Genomic DNA, 19,613 nt, shown 5'->3' on the forward strand with positions numbered 1-19,613 from the left:
GACCAGCTATTCCAAACACTTTATTAGCAACTCGCACTTAACTTCAAAATCTGCCGTGAGTGGACCACAAACTCCTAGCTTCAATCACTCGAAATTAAATACATTATTTTTGCATCCAAGATTCATGTTACTTCTGTGTCGTCCTGGTCACTAATACAGCTTTCAAAAAGCATTTGCCTTCTGTGGTGAACTACATATACCTGTCTGGACACGCCCCCCCCCCCCCCACGCTGCTGACTGCTCCTGTGGCTCCTCCCACTGACCATAGCTCCTCCCCACAGACCCTGGTATAAAGGCGATTGGGGCCTGAGCCCTGCCTCTCAGTCTCCAGGATGTAGCATGGCGATCAATTGCTGCTTGTTCTTTCTTCCAGTCAATAAAAGCCAATATCTCGCCTCACGTCTCGGAGAGTTATTGATGGTGCATCACCTTCCATATAGCACATCACCCCACTTTGCATCGTCACTGCTGTCAGTTCATTCGATTAGCCAAGATTTATTTTGGGACCATTCTTAATCTTCACATTCTCCCCTTAAACTTTGACCAGCAAGGAATACCCTTCTAATTTCTTTTTCTCTACGTCATTGGATGCTTTCAACATGATATCCCACACAAATTGAACAATATTTAAATATGCAATGATCAACACTTTTGCTTCAGATATTGTTAAAGAACTCACAGGGTGAAGCTCTCCAATGAGGTACTGCTTGGTCATTTCATGTGCATCAGTAGAATGCCCAACGTCTTCAAAGACTTCTGTAGCATCATCTCCTGCATGTTCTTTCAGCACTTCTTCACCACCTGGATGCTGCAAGACATGAAATGGATTTGAATTGGATGCTTAGCAGAGTGATCTGTACTTGTAGTCTCACTTCTACATCCCCTTCAAGTTTTCCCAAAGACTTTTTAAAAACTGTTTTGCAAATTCTTGTTCTGGCATCAAAATAAAAAGTATCAATCGCTCAAAACAGGTTAATGATGGACCAAAAGCATTCCACTCCACCCCAATGACATCCAATTGAAGGTTGGGAGAGAGTGGAGGAAACTCCCCCATGACTCCCATTTAAGTTTATTGCAAAAAAAGAAGGCACCAGCAGTACTTGTATCTGCTTGAGAAAGATTAGGTCCCATTCCTTGGCAACAAAGAAAACTGCAGATACTGGAAATTTGAAATCAAAAAACAAAGAAATACTTAACAGATCAGGCGGCATCTGTGAAAAGAAGCATTTGTTGTTTTGAGCTCAAGGAATAAATTAGTTTTCAACGGGGGGTGGGGAGGGAGGCTGAGGAGAACAGGAAGAGTGGATGGGTAGACCAAAAGGAAATTGGGGCTGGCATGTCCCACAGCCTTGTTCTTGGCAAGGCATAATACAGAAAGCATAATAGAATCACAGAGAAGCACAGCACAAAAACAGGTCCTTCAGTCCATCTACTCCATGCAGAACCATTTAAACTGCCTACTCCCAACAATAATCCCAATGTGTTTCAATACCTACACTAGGTCTCACCCAGTCAGTGATAATCCCTTCAATCTACACATTCCTCCCCCATGTTATTTACTACTGAAAAATACAGATTTTCCTTTTTACTTCTGATAAAGGGCCCCTTTACTGAAATGTTAAATTGGTTTCCTTTTAAAATATAGATGTGTCACCTGGCCCAGGTGTTACCAACATTCTTTTTATTTTGCATCTTTATGACTAGGACCAACTCATGCCTGGATACATGGCACACGCTCTACACTGGTCAGATCAAAACCTGGTGCTGAGCTTCATTTCTCATTCCTCGGTAGAGATCGTTAAGAGCACCAAATATCTTGGTGTTCACCTGGCGGAGAGTCTCACCTGGTCCCTCAACACCAGCTCCATAGCAAAGAAAGCCCAGCAGCATCTCTACTTTCTGTGAAGGCTAAGGAAAGTCCATCTCCCACACCCCATCCTCATCACATTCTACAGGGGTTGTATTGAGAGCATCCTGAACAGCTGCATCACTGCCTGGTTCAGAAATTGCACCATCTCGGAACGCAACACCCTGCAGCGGATAGTGAGGTCAGCTGAGAAGATCATCGGGGTCTCTCTTCCCGCCATCACGGACATTTACACTACACACTGCATCTGCAAAGCAAACAGCATTATGAAGGACCCCACGCAACCCTCATACAATCTCTTCTCCCTCCTGCCATCCGGGAAAAGGCTCCGAAGCATTCGGGCTCTCACGACCAGACTATGTAACAGTTTCTTCCCCCAAGCTATCAGACTCCTCAATACCCAGAGCCTGGACTGACACCTTACTGCCCTATTGTCCTGTTTATTATTTATTGTAATGCCTGCACTGTTTTTGTGCACTTTATGCAGTCCTGGAAGGTCTGTAGTCTAGTTTTTTTTTTCTGTGTTGTTTTTTTACGTAGTTCAGTCTAGTTTTTGTCCTGTGTCATGTAACACCATGGTCCTGAAAAACGTTCTCATTTTTACTATGCACTGTACCAGCAGTTATGGTCAAAATGACAATAAAAGTGACTTGACTTGATTTAAAATCAAACCAGCAAGCCAAAATAAATTCAGGAAATGCTACACTTTTATTTCTGATACAAAAAAGACAAAAGGTCTCATTGAACATGGACCCTGTACAGCTAGAATGCAGTGGGACTAAGTGAATACATTCACAGAATTAGTTACTAGGTGGTTATAGAATTTCTAGGCTTCACAGTTGCACCAAAATATGAAAATCAGACAGTACATGGGAAAGCAACAAAACTGCCAGTTTAGCTTTGTGTGCACCCTTGCATTAAATTAGAGGCGGCAATTTTAAAGAATTAAAATCAACAAAGTAGAAAGCAGTAAGAGGCCAAACAGCCCCTCAGGCAAGCTTTTTCATCCAATAGGGCTGATCATCTTTGCAACTTTACTTCTGTTTTAACTCTATCCCTCTGCCCTTTGGGTTAATGCTCAACAAAGCAATTTATTTCATCATGCAAAAGAGAAATTTTAAAACAAGGCAGGGGAGAGAGAATGTGAGAAATACTACAGTAGCCAGGATGTGAGAAACAAATATCAATAGGAAATAGAAAAGGCATGCAATAATGGCAATGCATGAGGGATTTCAAATATGCAGGTAGGTTGGGGGTGGTGAAGAAATCAGGTTGGTGCTGGATCCTCTGGTACAATGTTTACGAGATGGCTTTTTAAAAAGAAACTTGTAGTTGAGCCAGCTGGTGAAAAGGCAGTTCAGGATTGGTTGTTGCATAATAAACCAGATTTGATTAGGGAGTTCAAGGTAAAGGATCACTGCCTCCCATGTGTTGCAGTGGAGTAAAGGGAATTGGAGACATGAAGAGGTGAGCTGGCCAAAGGGGACACTAGCAGGGCTGATGACAGAACAGCAATGGAGGAGTTTCTAGGGGCAATTCAGAAGGCACAGGACAGATACATCCCAAAGATAAAGTAGTATTCTATGACAAGTCAAAGATAGCATAAAAGCAAAAGAGGGCATATAATATAGCAAAGATTAATGGGAAGTTAGAATCGGGGAAACTTTTAAAAACCAACAGAAGGCAACTAAAAATACCATAAGGAGGCACAAAGTGAAATATGAAGGTAAGCTAGCAAAAATATCAAAGAGGATAGCAATTTTTTTTCCAGATACAGTCGGCCCTCCTTATGTGCAAATTCAACCAACTGCGAATCGCCAAAACCCAGAAGTGCTCTTCCAGCATTTGTTATTCGAGCACGTGCAGACTTTTTTCCTTGTCATTATTCCCTAAACAATCCAGTATAACAAACATTTTACATAGCATTTACATTGTATTAGGTATTATAAGTAATCTAGAGATGATTTAAAGTATACGGGAGGATGTGCTTGGGTTATCGTGGATCAGGATTAAAAAAAAATAAAATAAATTGGAAGATCTCTTACTAATTAAGTCAGAACAGGTACATCCGGTATTACTTAGCATCAGTTAGTCAAATATTTGTCTTAGTATATAGTATATATTTTACCTTTCTATGCATATAAAACACTTAAGAACATATGTTTCAGTGCTGGGCTCGGGAACGGAAGTTCTTGGGATAGATCACTCTCGAGTGCGTTCTCCACCATGCTGGGTTGATGTGGAGGATCAAAAACCGAAAACCCAATAATTAAACCACTGCGTTGCTTAGGAATAATTGTACCTTTCATCGGGGCAAAGCCTTTCTCATTTTATCCTTTAAAATTATTCCAATCGTTGACCGACTGTAGCCTAACACTTTTACAATGACCAATGGCGTTTCACCTCTTTCCAATCACTATTATTTCCACTTTATTTTCAATCGTGTTCGTGATTATTTTCGCGAACAGAAACACTGAGGATTCAGATCTCTACCGCCAGGTCCTAATGTCCACCGCACTGAGACAGGTTAAATAAGGTCTGGGGTTCCGCTGGGTCTTAAGGTCCACCGGATTGAAACAGGTTGAATAAGGGACTTGAGCATCCACGAATTTTGGTATCCGCGAGGGATCCCAGAACCAATACCCCACGGATGAGGAGGGCCAACTGTATATAGAGAGCAAGAGGCAAGATGTACATTGGACCACTAGAAAATGATGTTGGAGAGGCAGTAATGGGGAACAAGACAAACTTTAACTATTTTGTGCCAGCCGTCATTGCGGAAGACACTAGTAGTACACCACAAACTCAAGTGAAGGTGCTTGAGAAGCTCAAAGGTCTGAAAATAGACAAGTCACCTGAACCAAGCGGACTATACCTCAGAGTTCTGAAAAAGACCACAAGATAGAAGCAGAATTAGGCCATTCAGCCGATTGAGTCTGCTCCTGACTGATTTATTATCCCTCTCAACCCCATTCTCCTGCCTTCTCCCCATAACCTTTGACACCTTGATTAATCAGGAACCCCCACCCTAAATATATCCAATTACTTGGCCTACACAGCTGTCCGTGGTAACAAAGTCCAGATTCAGACCCCCACTGGCTAAAGAAAATTTTCCTCATCTCTGCTCCAAATGGATGCTCCGCTGAAACTATGCCCTTTTGATCCTAGGCTCCCCCCACTACAGTATAGGAAACATCCTCTCCACATGCACTTTACCCAGATCTTTAAATATATTCGATAGATTACATTGAGATTCTCTCTCATTCTTCTAAACTCCAAGTACAGGCCCACAGCTATCAAATACTCCTCAGATGTTAAGTCTTTCACCTTCTGGGATCATTCCTGGGAACCTCCTCTGGACCCTCCCCAATATCAGCACATCTTTTCTTAGACAAGGTGCTCACAACACTCCAAGTGTGATCGGCCCAATGTCTTATAAAGACTCAGCATCATATTCTTGGCTTTGTATTCTAGTCCTCGCAAAATTAATGCCAACATTGCATTTGCCTTCCTTACCACTGACTCAATCTGCAAGTTAACCTTCAAGAAATTCTGCACAACAACTCCCAAATTCCTCTGCACCTCTGATTTGTGAATTTTATCCTCTTTTAGAATATAGTCCATACCTTTAATCCTTGTGCCAAAGTGCATGGCCATGCACTTCCCTACATTATATTCCATCTGCCACTTTCCCCTTTCCTCCAATCTGTCCAAGTCTTTCTGCAGACACTACTTGCCCCTCCCAACTATCTGCAAACTTGATCACAAAGTCATCAATTCCTTCATCAAAATCATTGACATACAAGAAGCAGTACTATCACCAGTCCTGATGACACACCACTAGTCACCAGCAGTCAGCATGGGCTCCGTTTTTCCCCCACTACCCCTGCCAGTCAGCCCACTTGATAACCATGCTACTCTCTTTCCTCATCTTGTTAAGCAGCCTCATACTGTCAAAGGCCTTCTGAAAATCCAAATGAACATCATGCACTGACTTTCCTCTGTCTGTTCTGTCCGTCTCCTCAAAAAATGCCACCAGATTTGTCAGGCCAGATTTCCCCTTTAGAAAACCATGCGGACTCATCCTCAATAGACTCCAGCATCTTTCCAACCACTGAGAGCAGGTTAAATGGCCTAAAATTTCCTTTCTTCTGCCTCTCTCCCTTAGAGTGGAAGGATATTTGCAATTTTCCTGTCTTCTGGAACCACCAAAACCTAGTGATTCTTGAATGATCATGCCTAATGAAACACCTGTAACATCTAGATACCAAAGAAGCATACATCAGGGGGCGCTTTATTGAATACAGCTTAGCGTTCAATACTATCATCCCCCAAAACTAATCAATAAGCTTCAGGACCTTGGGCTCAATGCCCCCTTGTGCAATTGGATCTTTGATTTGCTGATTTGCAGAGCCCAGTCAGTTCAGATTGACAACAACGTCTCCACAATCTCCATCAGGACAGGTGCACCATAGGGCTGTGTGCTTAGCCCTTCCTCTACACTTGTGATTGGGTGGCTAAGCACAGTTCCAATGTTATATTTAAGTTTGCTGATGAAACTGTTGTAGGCCAAATCAAAGGGTGGTGATAAACCAGCATTTAGGAGGAAGATTGAAATTCTGGCTGAATGGTGCCACAACAACCTCGCAGTCAATGTCAGAAAGACCAAAGAGCTGATTATTGACTTCAGGAGGAGGAAACCAAAGATCCGTCAGCCAGTCCTCATCAGAGGATCAGAGGTGGAGAGGGTCAGCAACGAATTTTGTCAGGGTTACTACTTCAGAGGACCAGTCATGGGTCCAGCATGCAGAAACACAACAGTGCCTCTACTTCCTTAGAAGTCTGAAGACTCAGCATGTCATCTAAAACTCTGACAAACTTCAAAAGATGTTTTGGTGGAGTATGTTGATTGTCTGCATCACAGCCTGGTATGGAAACACCAATGCCAGTGAATGGAAAATCTTACAAAAACAGTGGGTACAGCCCAATCTATCGTGGGTAAAACTCTCATTACCATTAAGCACATCTACATTGAGCATTGTTGGAGGAAAGCAGCATTCATCATCAGGGACCCCCAGCACCCAAGTCTGTGCTCTCCTCACTGCTACCATCAGTCAGAAGATACAGGATACTTCTCCTCCATCAGATGGAGTCTAAGTTGCAACCCCTCAACTATCAATCTCTTGAACCAGAGGGGATAACTTCACTCTGCCACCACTGAAGAGTTCCAACAACCCAAGGGCTCACATTCACAGACTATCTCGTGTTTGATAGTAATTGCTTAATATTATTCCCCCCCCCCCCCCATATTTGCAAAATTTGTCGTCTTTTTCACACCAGCTTTTTGCTTTGTTGCTGTTTTCCATTATGGCTATTGGATTTACAAACCCCATTTCCAGAAAAGTTGGGATAATTTCCAAAATGCAACAAAAACAAAAATCTATGATATGCTAATTCATGTGAACCTTTATTTAACTGACAAAAGTACAAAGAAAAGATTTTCAATAGTTTTACCGAACAACTTAATTGTATTTTGTAAATATACACAAATTTAGAATTTGATGGCTGCAACACACTCAACAAAAGTTGGGACAGAGGCACGTTTACCATTGTGTTACATCACCTTTCCTTTTAATAACACTTTTTAATCATTTTGGAACTGAGGATACTAATTGTAGTAGATTTGCAATTGGAAATTTTGTCCATTCTTGCTTGATACAAGACTTCAGCTGCTCAACAGTCCGTGGTCTCCGTTGTCTGATTCTCCTCTTCATGATGCGCCATACATTTTTAATAGGAGATAGATCTGGACTGGCAGCAGGCCAGTCAAGCACACGCACTCTGTGTCTACAAAGCCACGCTGTTGTAGCCCGTGCAGAATGTGGTCTGGCATTGTCCTGCTGAAATAAGCATGGACGTCCCGGGAAGAAACGTCGCCTTGACGGCAACATATATCTCTCTAAAATCCTAATATATGCCTCAGAGTCAATGGTACCTTCACCCATGCTGTGGGCACTGATGCACCCCCATACCATCACAGATGCCGGCTTTTGCACCTTTTGCTGATAACAATCAGGATGGTCGTTTTCATCTTTGGCACGGAGAACTCGACGCCCGTTTTTTCCAAAAACTAGCTGAAATGTGGACTCATCTGACCACAGCACAGTCTTACGGTCCATCTGAGATGAGCTGGGGCCCAGAGAACTCGCCTGCGTTTCCGCATAGAGTTGATGTATGGCTTCCTCCTTGCGTAATACAGTTTCAAGTTGCATTTCTGGATGCAGCAACGGACTGTGTTAAGTGACAATGGTCTTCCGAAGTACTCCTGAGCCCAGGTGGCTATAATTGTCACAGTAGCATGACGGTTTCTTAGGCAGTGCCGCCTGAGGGCTCGAAGATCACGTGCCTTCAACAGTGGTTTCCGACCTTGCCCTTTACGCACTGAGATGTCTCTGAATTCTCTGAATCTTTTCACAAAATTATGTACTGTAGATGTTGAAAGACCTAAATTCTCTGCAATCTTTCGTTAGGAAATGTTCCTTTTGAACTGACTAACAATTCTCTCACAAATTTTGGCACAAAGGGATGGCCACGACCCATCCTTGCTTGCAAAGACTGAGCCTTTGATGGACGCTACTTTTATACCCAGTCATGATACCTCACCTGCTACCAATTAGCCTGCTTAATGTGGAGTCTTCCAAACCAGTGTTACTTGAATATTCTGTGCACATTTTGAATCTTATTTTAACTCTGTCCCAACTTTTGTTGAGTGTGTTGCAGCCATCAAATTCTAAGCGAAGACAACGCTGGAAGAACTCAGCAGGTCAGGCAGCATCCGTGAGAAAAGAGTAGCCAACATTTCGGGGCGAGAGCCTTCATCAGAAATGGGGGGGGGGGGGGGCGGAGAGAGGACCGAAGCCCAGTAATAGAGATGGAGAGAGGGTAGGGCCTAGAGGCACCAGGTGGAAAACCAATCAGAGGAAAGATAAAGCAGGGAGGGGATAAGCATGAAAGAACTGTAGAGATAAAGAAGCAGAAAGTTGAAAGGGGAGAGAGGCAGAGAGGGACCTGGGAAGGGGGAGGGGGAGGGAATTACCAGAAATTGGAGAATTCAATGTTCATACCACCAGGCTGGAGGCTACCCAGATGGTAGATGAGGTGTTGCTCCTCCAACCTGAGTTTGGCCTCATCATGGCAGTAGAGGAGGCCATGTATGGACATATCCAAATGCGAATGAGAGGCAGAGTTGAAGTGGGTGGCAACCGGGAGATCCCGTCTATTGTGACGGACAGAGCATAGGTGCTCAATGAAGCAGTCCCCCAATCTGCGTCGGGTCTCACCGATGTAGAGGAGGCCGCACCGGGAGCATCAGATGCAATAGACGACTCCAGCAGACTCACAGGTGAAGTGTTGCCTCACCTGGAACGACTGTCTGGGGCCCGGAATGGTGGTAAGGGGGGTGGGGGGGGGGGGGAGGTGTGGGGACAGGTGTAGCATTATCCCTGCAAGATTAGTTGCATATAGTATATGGGCAAGGAAATGGAGGACATAGTTTAATCTGGGGTTCCATGAGGAATGCACTTCAGGAAGTCAAATACCAAGTATACAGTTAATGGTAAGACCCCAAGAGCATTAACAAGCGGAAGGATCTTGGGGTCCAAGTCCATAATGCCCTAAATGTAGCACAGTAGATAGATGAGGAAAAGTGGCATACTTGTGTTTTATTGGTTGGGACATTGAGAATAAAGAGCAGGGAATTCAAATTGCAGTGATTTAAAACTTTGGTTGGTCACTCTTGGGGTGTGGTGTGCAATTCTGGACACCCCAATACAGGAAAGAGTTGAAGTTCTGATGAAAGTAAAGTTTGCTTTTTAAAAAAAAAAACAAAAATCACCACATTGGGTAAAGGTGGAAACTGGGGAAAAAAAAATCATAGTAGCATTTAAAAGGATTTTGGACAGACACACGAATGCAGATAGAATGGAGGGATACAGATTGTGTGTGCTGGAAGAGAGGAAGTTTACATTTGGCTAGTGCTTAGCTTAGAAGTAAACAGCTGTTGCTGTACTGCGCAGTTCTACAGTTTGAGTGAAAATAAAACTTCATCGAAAAGACACGGCTCTGGAATGGCGCTTTTTTTTAATAAAAGCAAAAATCTGAACCTAGGTGAAGAATTCAAATGCAGTACATTTAAAAATAGAGATCAAAGTTAAAATCCAAAGTGTAATAAACAACAAGTTCAAAGTCCTTTCCAGTGAACTACAATGTAGGATGATTACTCAGCATTGCAAAAAAATAAATAAACATTAACTTTCTCAGACTGTGGATTCTGGTTCATTGGGACATATCAGGACCAGGACACTTTGGCTCAATTAAGTGGCTGCCTCAATTATCCAAATTTTCATGCAGTTAAAAAAGTACAATACAAACATTAAGCTAGTATTCAATGTATTGAGTGCCCCCATCAGCCTGACACCCTGCAAATCACTATCAGGGACTCCCATGCACAGACCCCATTTCAAGAAATCCGATCAGTTGGCTGTTCTCTTCCTACCTGCGTATAGGCAGAGGCCAAAGCGCGAGCGTCCAGAGAAAGAGGTGGCTGCAGGAGGCAGAGGAGTGGCCACAGGATTGCATCGGGTCTGTGTATTGGGCCATGTTCAAGGGCTCTGAGGATCTAAGCCAATACACCTTGGTTGCTATGGACTTTAGAAAAACTGTCATAGATGAGTGTGGTCCCACAATACATTCAGTGCCTTCTCCAAGCAGAAGCTCCAGATGAAGCACAAGATCCACAACCTGCTGAGGGCCAGACCAAGTCTGGCGACCAAGTGAAATACTAGGGGTCTAGCTGTGATATCCTGAGAACCAATTCATGTGCCAAGTGGCAAGTTTGGACTATTGTGGATATGGCCCAGGCCATCACTGGTATAATCCTCCCTACCTTTGGGCACATCTACAGAGCACTGGCACAGGGAAGCAGCAGTCATCATTAAGAACTCCACCATCCAGGCTACCCTCTCTTCTCACTGCTGCCATCAGGTCGGTGGTACAGCAGCTTCAGGACCCATACCGCCAGGTTCAGGAACAGTTATTACCCCTCAAATGTCAGGCTCTTGAACCAGAGCAGATAACTTTACTCACCCCATCACTCAACTGTTTCCACAACTATGGACTCACTTTCAAGAATTTCTCATCTCATGTTCTTGATATTTATTTTTTTAATGTATTGCACAGCTTTTTTTTTGCACAATGGATAGTAGCTGTCATTCTGATTCTATTGTCTCCTGTATTTACAGAGAACACCTGCAAGAAAATGAAGCTCAGGGTTTCGTTGATAATAAATTTACTTTGAATTGCTGTTAAGCTGAATAATAAATTATGCATTTATGAAATACAAAATTAGAACACTACCAAAACTATTATGGTACTATAGAACTGTGCATTAGTTCCTAATAGTTTATTGTAAACTACTATATTATTTTGATTGACTAAATGAACAAAAAGTGTTTCTGACAGACAACTGTATCCCACAAATCTTTATTTTAATTGTAACATTCAAGATGACTGATACTTTCAAATTCTCCATTGAAATACCTCCCACTCACTTGCTCCAAAACATGTAGGAACTAGTTTATACAGATTAAAGCAAGCATCCCTTTCCAAATCAAAAATGCCAGATTCCTTCAATGGAATTATGCAACACAGATTCAACCCAATCATTGAAGCAGATTTACTCAATTTTTTGCAGTCTAATATTATCCTTACATACACATTACCCAACTAGAATGCATAATACCAAGTGTGTGATAGAATAAGGGGATCTGGGAATGCAGGTCCATAATTCGTCAAAAGTGACAGCACAGGTAGGCAGGGTTGCAAGTGGCTTTTGGCATATTACTCTTCATAAATCAAAGTATTGAGTAGAGTTGGCATGTAATGTTCAAGTTGTATGAGATGTTGGTGAGGCCAAATTTGGAGTGTTGTGAGCAGCTATGGTTACCCACCTACAGGAAATACCTCAAGACTGAAAGAGTACAGAGATGTTGCCAGGACTTGAAGACCCAAGTTATTGAGAAAGGTTGAATAGGTTAAGACTTTATACTCTGGAGTGCTGGAAAACAGAGAAGATTTGATTGAAGTTTACAAAATTGAGAGGTCAATTGGAAAAAAGCTGCTGCATTTACCCTGTAAGGTAGAGCGAGACTAGAACGAGAGGTCATGGGTTAAAAGTGAAATATTTAAGGAAACCTCTACACTCAGGATTGTGCTAGTGTGGAATGAGTTGCCAGCAGTAGTAGTACATATGGGTTTGATTGCAACATTCGAGTTTGGGTAAGTACATGGATGGGAAGGAATAATGCAGTTGCAGGTCACGGGGACCAAGTACCCTCACTTACCAGTCCATGAGCCCTTGGATTCAGCACATCATTCTCCACCATCTTCACCTGGATCCTACCTCAAAATACATTTTCACCTTCCAATACCTATCCCACCCTCTGCAGGGACTACTCTCTTCATGATTCCCTTCCCCACTCATCCCTTTCCACTAATATCCCTGCATGTGACTGAAATGCTACACCTGTCAATTTACCTCCTCCCTTACCCTCATTCAGGGCCTCAAACAGTCCTTCCAGGTGAGGCAACACTTCACCTAAAAATCTTTGAGGTTTTTTCATTGTATGATACAAAATCATTGTATCCGTTGCTCCCGATGCAGCCTCCTCTACATTGGTGAAACCCGACATAAATTGGGGGACTGCTGCATCGAGCACCACTGCCCCACCCATCAAGAGCATAATTTTGCAGTGGCCAACAATTTCTGTTCTCATCCCAATTCTAGCATGTTGGCTCATAACCTTGTCACTTGCCATGGTGAGGCCACTCTCAGAGTGGGGGCATTTTAAAGATTCCCACCCTTCCTCGCTATTCCCCACTCTGGTCTCCTACCTCTTCTCCTCATCTGCCTATCACCTCCCTCTGGTGTCCTTCCTCTCCCCTACCCCCTTTCTCCCATGATTCACTCTCCTCTCCCATTAGATTCCATTTCCCTTTGAAATTCACCTGGTTTCACCCATCATCTTCTAGAAAGTCCCCTTTCCCTATCCCACTACTCTTCTATTCTGGGAACTTCCTTCTGCTTTTCCAATCCTGGAGAAGAGTCTCAGCCTGAAGCATCGACTATTTGTTCATTTCCATAGATGCTGCCTGACTAGCCAAGTTCCTCCAGCATTTTGTGGGCTGGCTCTGGATTTCGAGCTTCTACAGAATTTCTCGTGTTTATTATCTAGCCAAGTGCTTGAAAAGACAAAAACCTATAAAGTGCGTACCTGCTCCTAACACCCACATTAGCTTTCAGGAAGAAAATAAATGTTCCTTTACAAATTAGAAATTTCATACAGTGAGAGAAGTTGAGGTAGCTTGTCTCTAGTTCAACCAAAACAAAACCGGGTATTTATCACTATGCTGCCTGCTAGCTTCTGTCACTTGAGAGCATTCTTCAGTAGGGTGAATCCACAGAAAGCATCTGGCCAATCAGAGAAGACCTGCGCTAATCAACTGGCTAGAGTGTTCAGGGGCATTAAACTCTCGCTTTGCTAGCCTGAGGTACATACCTACCTGCCTCAAGCAGGCTTCAAATCATACCGGTGCCCAAGAATGAGGCAATGTGCCTCAATAACCATTGTCCAGTAGCACTTGCATCCACTGAAGTGTTTTGAGAGGTCAGTCATGAAAACCATCAATTCCTGCCCGAGGTTTGACTTGGATCCACTCCAGTTTACCTACCATTGCAACAGGTCAACAGCAGATGCTGTTCCATTGGCTCTTCACTCAGTTCTGGATCACCTGGACAGTGAAGATGCATTAGGAAGCTCTTCATTGACTATAGAGCAGCACTCAGGTCCATCATATCCCCCCAAATAAAAATTAATCAAGAAACTTCAAGACTTAAGATTCACCACCACCTAGTGCAACTTGATTTTCATTTGCTGATTTGCAGACCCCAGTCAGTTTGGATTGGTAACATCACCACAATCATCGTCAGTCCGGCTGTGTGCCTAGACTCCTGCTGTTTGCTTCATACTTATAGTGTTCTTGCACAGGTGTCAACTCTGAACTAAACACCAAGTATAAACCGGTCAATGAGGCGCGATCCCAGTAAGATTAACCGTTTACTGTTCACTCTTCCACATTAACGTATGGTGAAAACTGTCGATAGAACAATACAAAATATATACAGTATTTGTTTCCTTCTTGGCATCATATTTACATCATAAATACTTGCAGAAGTAAAACTACAACAACTATATTACATTAAAGTGCAACATACAGTCAGAATCTACCTACGCCATCAACTGCTTTAAAGACACTTCAACACAAACTATCCGCAACTCTTTAAATAACAAAGAACATAAACTATCAACCGTCATTACTTTTAAACAGGATCAGCGTTAACATTTTTACTTCAACATATCCATTATCTTATGAACTTACGGCGTTGCTTCTCTGATGTTTCTAGTGCGTAGAAAGAAAACTTTTCTCGCACTGACCCTACAAACACAAGCCCCTCCTTCCCGTTTCTCCAAACCGGTATTTTCCCACAAGACGCGGCGAAACCAGGTGTGACATCATCGCATGCCGCGATATGTCACAGACAACGGATTTACTTTCAACAACCTTAACTTTAGCTAGAAAACGATTACAAATTACTAAAGCGAAAATATAATAAACTAAGTGAACGCCTTAAGGGCAACACACTCCCCACCTGACCTTCGTAAGGTCACAATGAACATAATACAAAACTTCAGTCTCTAAATCAGTCCTTAGGTAGAATTAGAACGACTTCTGCAACTGGCCTTTGGCAAGTTTTCACATCACCTTGGTCATAAGTTTTCAACTCAACCTTCCTGACATGTCCATCCCTACTAGGGAATGTGGCAGTGATTCTGGCCATTGAATGAGGAATGCAAGTCCTCTCACTAAAGAATTCAAAGTGGAGAACCGCTGAAAGCGTTCGTTAGTACATATTGATTCTTCGAGGTAGGTGACTCCTGTTTGTACTTGCGGCCAAATTTGCGAGATTCTTTCGGGTTCGATCAGCTCAAATGTCTCGCTCATTTGAGTTTTTTCTGTTGGTGGCTGATACAGAAAGGGGGGTCCGGTGAACCAGGATGTCTGAGCCAGGCGGGATGCAGGTAAGGATCTCGATGCATGGCCTGCAGGGTTATCCTCGGTACGTACATAATGCCATTGTTTGGGCTTTGATGACAGGCGGATACGTTGAACTCTGTTATGAACATACACGTAGAAACGTTTTGATTCATTATAAATATAACCAAGCACTACTTTGCTATCTGTGTAGAACTTGATATCGTCCAGCTCTAGGTCTAGCTCGTCCTGGAGAAGATCCGCCATTTCCACAGCCAGGACAGCTGCACACAGTTCAAGCCTTGGAATTGTCGGCTCAGACTGAGGAGTGAGCTTCGCCTTACCAGTTACAAATCCTACTTCAACTCGACCATCCTTCCCGACTACTTTCAAGTAAGCCACAGCGCCGATGGCCTTGGTAGACACATCCGAAAACACGCACAATTCTGTGTGCGCAGCCTCGGTGAGTGAGGTCGCAGTGTACCTACATGGGATATGAAGCTGTTTTAGATCTTGAAGTGAATCTCTCCAAGCCTCCCATTTGCTTAGCTTGTCTTCTGGTAGGGGAGTATCCCAGTCGGAGAGCTCAGAGGTAAGTTCCTTGAGAAGGGCTCTTCCCTGGATCATAACTGGCACCAGTAGACCCAAGGGATTGAAAACACTGTTGACAGTGGAGAGAACTCCACGGCAGGTGAATGGCTTGATCGCAGTCAGCACGGAGAATGTGAATGAGTCAGTCGTAATCTCCCAAAGGAGACCCAAGCTCCCTTGTGTGGGTATGGTTTCTCCATCTAAATCTAGGTCCTTGATTGCCGGAGCACAGTCATCATGTGGAAAGGCCTCCATTGCTGCCTGACAGTTTGATGCAAACTTGTGCAAGCGGAGGTTTGACTCAGCGAGTGGGGCTTGTGTACGTCGGAGCAGATCAATTGCTTTGTCTTCTTTCAGTAGTGATATCAAGCCGTCGTCGACATAGAAGTGCCTTTCTACAAACTTAACGGTGTCGTCGCCGTGCTCCTGTGCGCCCTCTCTGATGGCTCTTCGCAGCCCATAGATGGCCACAGCAGGGGATGGACTATTGCCGAAAACGTGGACTTTCATCCAGTACTCAATGACTTCCTTGTTAATGTCATTGTCCTTGTACCATAAGAAATGGAGGAAATTGAGATGGCCCTCCTGTATTAAGAAGCAACGGAACATCTGCTGGATGTCCGCTAAGATCGCGACCTTCTCCTTCCGGAAGTGCAGCAGGACCCCGAGAAGGGTATTGTTAAGGTCAGGGCCTGTAGTAAGGAGCACGTCATTAAGGGAGATACCAGAGCACTGGAGTCAAAGACCACCCTGATCTGATTGGGCTTTTGTGGGTGGTAAACTCCAAATGTTGGGAAGTACCAGCACTCCTCGCCTTCTCTCAGTGGCGGTGCTACTTCAGCATATCCATTAGCGAAGATCTTCTCCATAAATGCTACGTATTGTTGCTGCATCTCAGGTTTCCTTTTCAGGGTTTTTTGCAAGGACGTAAACCGCTTGACTGCCTGCTCTTTGTTGTTTGGCTAGCACTGGTGTGGTTCTCTGAAAGGTAGTGGGGCGACCCAATTATTTGCTTCATCTCTGAAGACCTTGGTGTCCATTATTTTTAAGAAGATGGTGTCTTGTGCTGATGGAGCAAGTTTATTATCATGCTCAGTTTGAGCGAAGACCGACTGTCCCGGCGTCTTGTCAGTTACTTTACATTTGTTAAAGCCTTGTCGTGCTTCCTTGATACACATGAAACTTGTGCAGGGTTGAAAAATTGAATGGCGGCCACTCTATAGCACATTGGTCTTGAGTGTGTTAACTGTCGGTTTGTGTACGTTGCCAAGACACACTTCTCCTATCACCACCCAGCCCAGATCCAGGCGTTGGGCAAAGGGGGTGTCGTGTGGTCCATTGACCTGCTGCCTAACCTTGTGCACCTGGAGAACATCTCTTCCTAATAGCAGGAGTATTTCTGCTTTTGGATCCAGTTCTGGGATGTGCTTGGCAATGTGGTGGAGATGTGGCTGGTGTAGCACTGCACTTGGCGTCGGGATCTCAGTGCGGTTATTCAAAATTTCATTGCACTCCAAGAGTGGAGGGAGACAGATGACAACTTTACCATCCAGCCACTCAAGCTGGAAGCCTTCTGCCTTCCTGTCATATGTTTCCACGCTGCCTGAGCAAGTTCTAAGGTAGTATGGGAACTGATTACTCTCAATGTTGAACAAGTCAAAGAACTCTGGTCTGACTAGTGAGCGATTGCTCTGGTCATCCAGGATTACATAGGCTTTGATGGCCTTGTCTTTGGCTCCCTCAGGGTACACCTTAGTGAGGCAGATCTTTGAACAAGAATGGCTTGACTGAGCTTGACCGCAAACTTCTGTACAGCTCGAGCTGACAACAGTTGTCCTGGAGTGAGCCTCTCCCTCCCCGCCGTCCTGTTGTGAGGGTGAAGGAGCTTTGTCGGTTTGTGGTAATGGGCCGGGATGCATGGCCCCATCATGATTAGTGCTATTACATTCCGGGCACTTCACGGGGATCGTACACTCTCTAGCAAGGTGAGAGGTAGAGGAACAGCATTTAAAACATATTTTTCTCCTTGAGAAGGGTCATTCTCTCTTCAAGGGGTTTTTTCCTAAACGTTCTGCATTTTTTGAGGGGGTGGGGTTTGTGGACAATTCTTGCTAGGGTCATTGTTAGTTGTAGAGACTTCAGTTTTACGCACTGCGACAGGTTTATTGATGTTAAAATTATTCGAAGTGGATTTGACTGGCTTGGTGTGAAGTGTACTGCTACCTTGACTCATGAAGCTAGGGTCGTTTCGATTCTTCGCCTCCTTGCACACAAACCTAGTGAAATACTCAAAGGGAGGAAATCGACCATCGTTCTTTTCCTTGTACTCTGAGCCAACAGACACCTACCTTTCCTGCAGCCCAAATTGAAGTTTGTCCGTGATTGGTCTAATTCCGTATGAAGTATCTAAATATGACAGGCCAGTTACATAGCCATCTTCTTTAGCGCCTTCAATCTCCATGAGTAGATCTCCGAGCTCTCTTAGCTTAGTGTGGTCTTTGGCTGACACATTAGGAAAATTTTCCAGGCGTCGAAATAGTGCCGTTTCAATAATTTCAGGGGCCGCATAGCACTCCCGAAGTCTCTCCCATGCTTTGCGTAAGGCTAGCTTGGGGTTGTTGATGTACACTGAACGTATGCATCTCACCTGTTCGCATGATTCTTTTCCCAGCCATTTCGTCATAAGGTCCAACTCTTGGGTTGCTCCAAGCTGGACTCCGTGGATAGCGTTGGCGAATGAGGAGTACCATGTATGGTCATTTTCAGGCTTATCGTCAAACTGGTATAGTCCTGAAGTGACGAGATCTCGTCGTGCTAAGTACTGTGCCATGGGTTCAGTTGCAAGTGGCATGCTGGCTGGCGGAATATGTCGGCGGATACATGACTGAGGGTGTACGTTCGTTATGGGATTTGCTGTTCTGAATTCAGCCTTTGCCTCTTCTCTTGCCAAATCTGGTAAGTTTGGTGTCGAGAAGTATTTGTCATCAGCCCTTTCATTCTTGGATTCGTCACGGAGTTGCAAGGGTAAATTGTCTTCCTCGGATGGATGCGATGCAATTGGGCCTCTCTGAGACTCCTCGTGAGGTGGGACATTAGCATACAAGTATGGAAAGGAAGAACGAATCTTCAAATCCATTTGAGATCGGATGTAGCTGCTAGTGCGTTCCAGTCTGGTCCTTTCTGAAGTAGATTTTACTTCTTCCAGAACATGCATTTCTTTGGCATTTTCTATTAACTCTGCTTCCACCCTGGCAGCTTTGGCTTCTCGGTGTAGCATCAGCACTTCTAACTCTGACTCTATCCTTACCCTTTCCAACTGGTTTTCGGCTTCTCTGGCAGCCTTTTCCATTTTCAGTTTTGCTACCTGTTCATCATATGATGCTCGCACCTTAGCGGCTTCTGCTTTAGCTCTTGCGTGGGCAGTCTTACTTGTTGATGCCCTACTGCTCCTGGCGCTGGATGGCAACAACTTGATGTTGGATCGTGATGCCATCGTAGCACTTGAAACACCTAGTAATGCTGCCTTTTCACTGCAGTGTTCTTGCACAGGTGTAAACTCTGAACTAAACACCAAGTATAAACCGGTCAATGAGGCGCGATCCCAGTAAGATTAACCATTTACTGTTCACTCTTCCACATTAATGTGTGGTGAAAACTGTCGATAAAACAATACAAAATATATACAGTATTTGTTTCCTTCTTGGCATCACATTTACATCATAAATAATTGCAGAAGTAAAACTACAACAACTATATTACATTAAAGTGCAACATACAGTCAGAATCTACCTACGCCATCGACTGTCTTTAAATACACTTCAACACAAACTATCCACAACTCTTTAAATAACAAAGAACATAAACTATCAACCGTCATTACTTTTTACAAGATCAGCGTTAACATTTTTACTTCAACATATCCATTATCTTATGAACTTACGGCATTGCTTCTCTGATGTTTCTAGTGCGTAGAAAGAAAACTTTTCTCGTGCTGATCTTGCACACA

At 43.7% G+C, this 19,613-nt stretch overlaps 1 protein-coding gene across 2 annotated transcripts in view; it reads right to left on the bottom strand.

The window, feature by feature from the left end:
• Positions 1–19,613, bottom strand: part of cyb5a (cytochrome b5 type A (microsomal)) — a 53,880-nt gene that overhangs the window by 25,146 nt on the left and 9,121 nt on the right. For both annotated transcript variants that reach the window (XM_073051834.1, XM_073051824.1), the window contains exon 2: positions 680–808. In XM_073051834.1, the coding sequence (XP_072907935.1) occupies positions 680–808 (129 nt within the window). The remainder of the gene's footprint in view (positions 1–679; positions 809–19,613) is intronic.

This window comes from Hemitrygon akajei, chromosome 1 (genome assembly GCF_048418815.1).
Source record: "Hemitrygon akajei chromosome 1, sHemAka1.3, whole genome shotgun sequence".
Lineage (NCBI taxonomy): Eukaryota > Metazoa > Chordata > Chondrichthyes > Myliobatiformes > Dasyatidae > Hemitrygon > Hemitrygon akajei.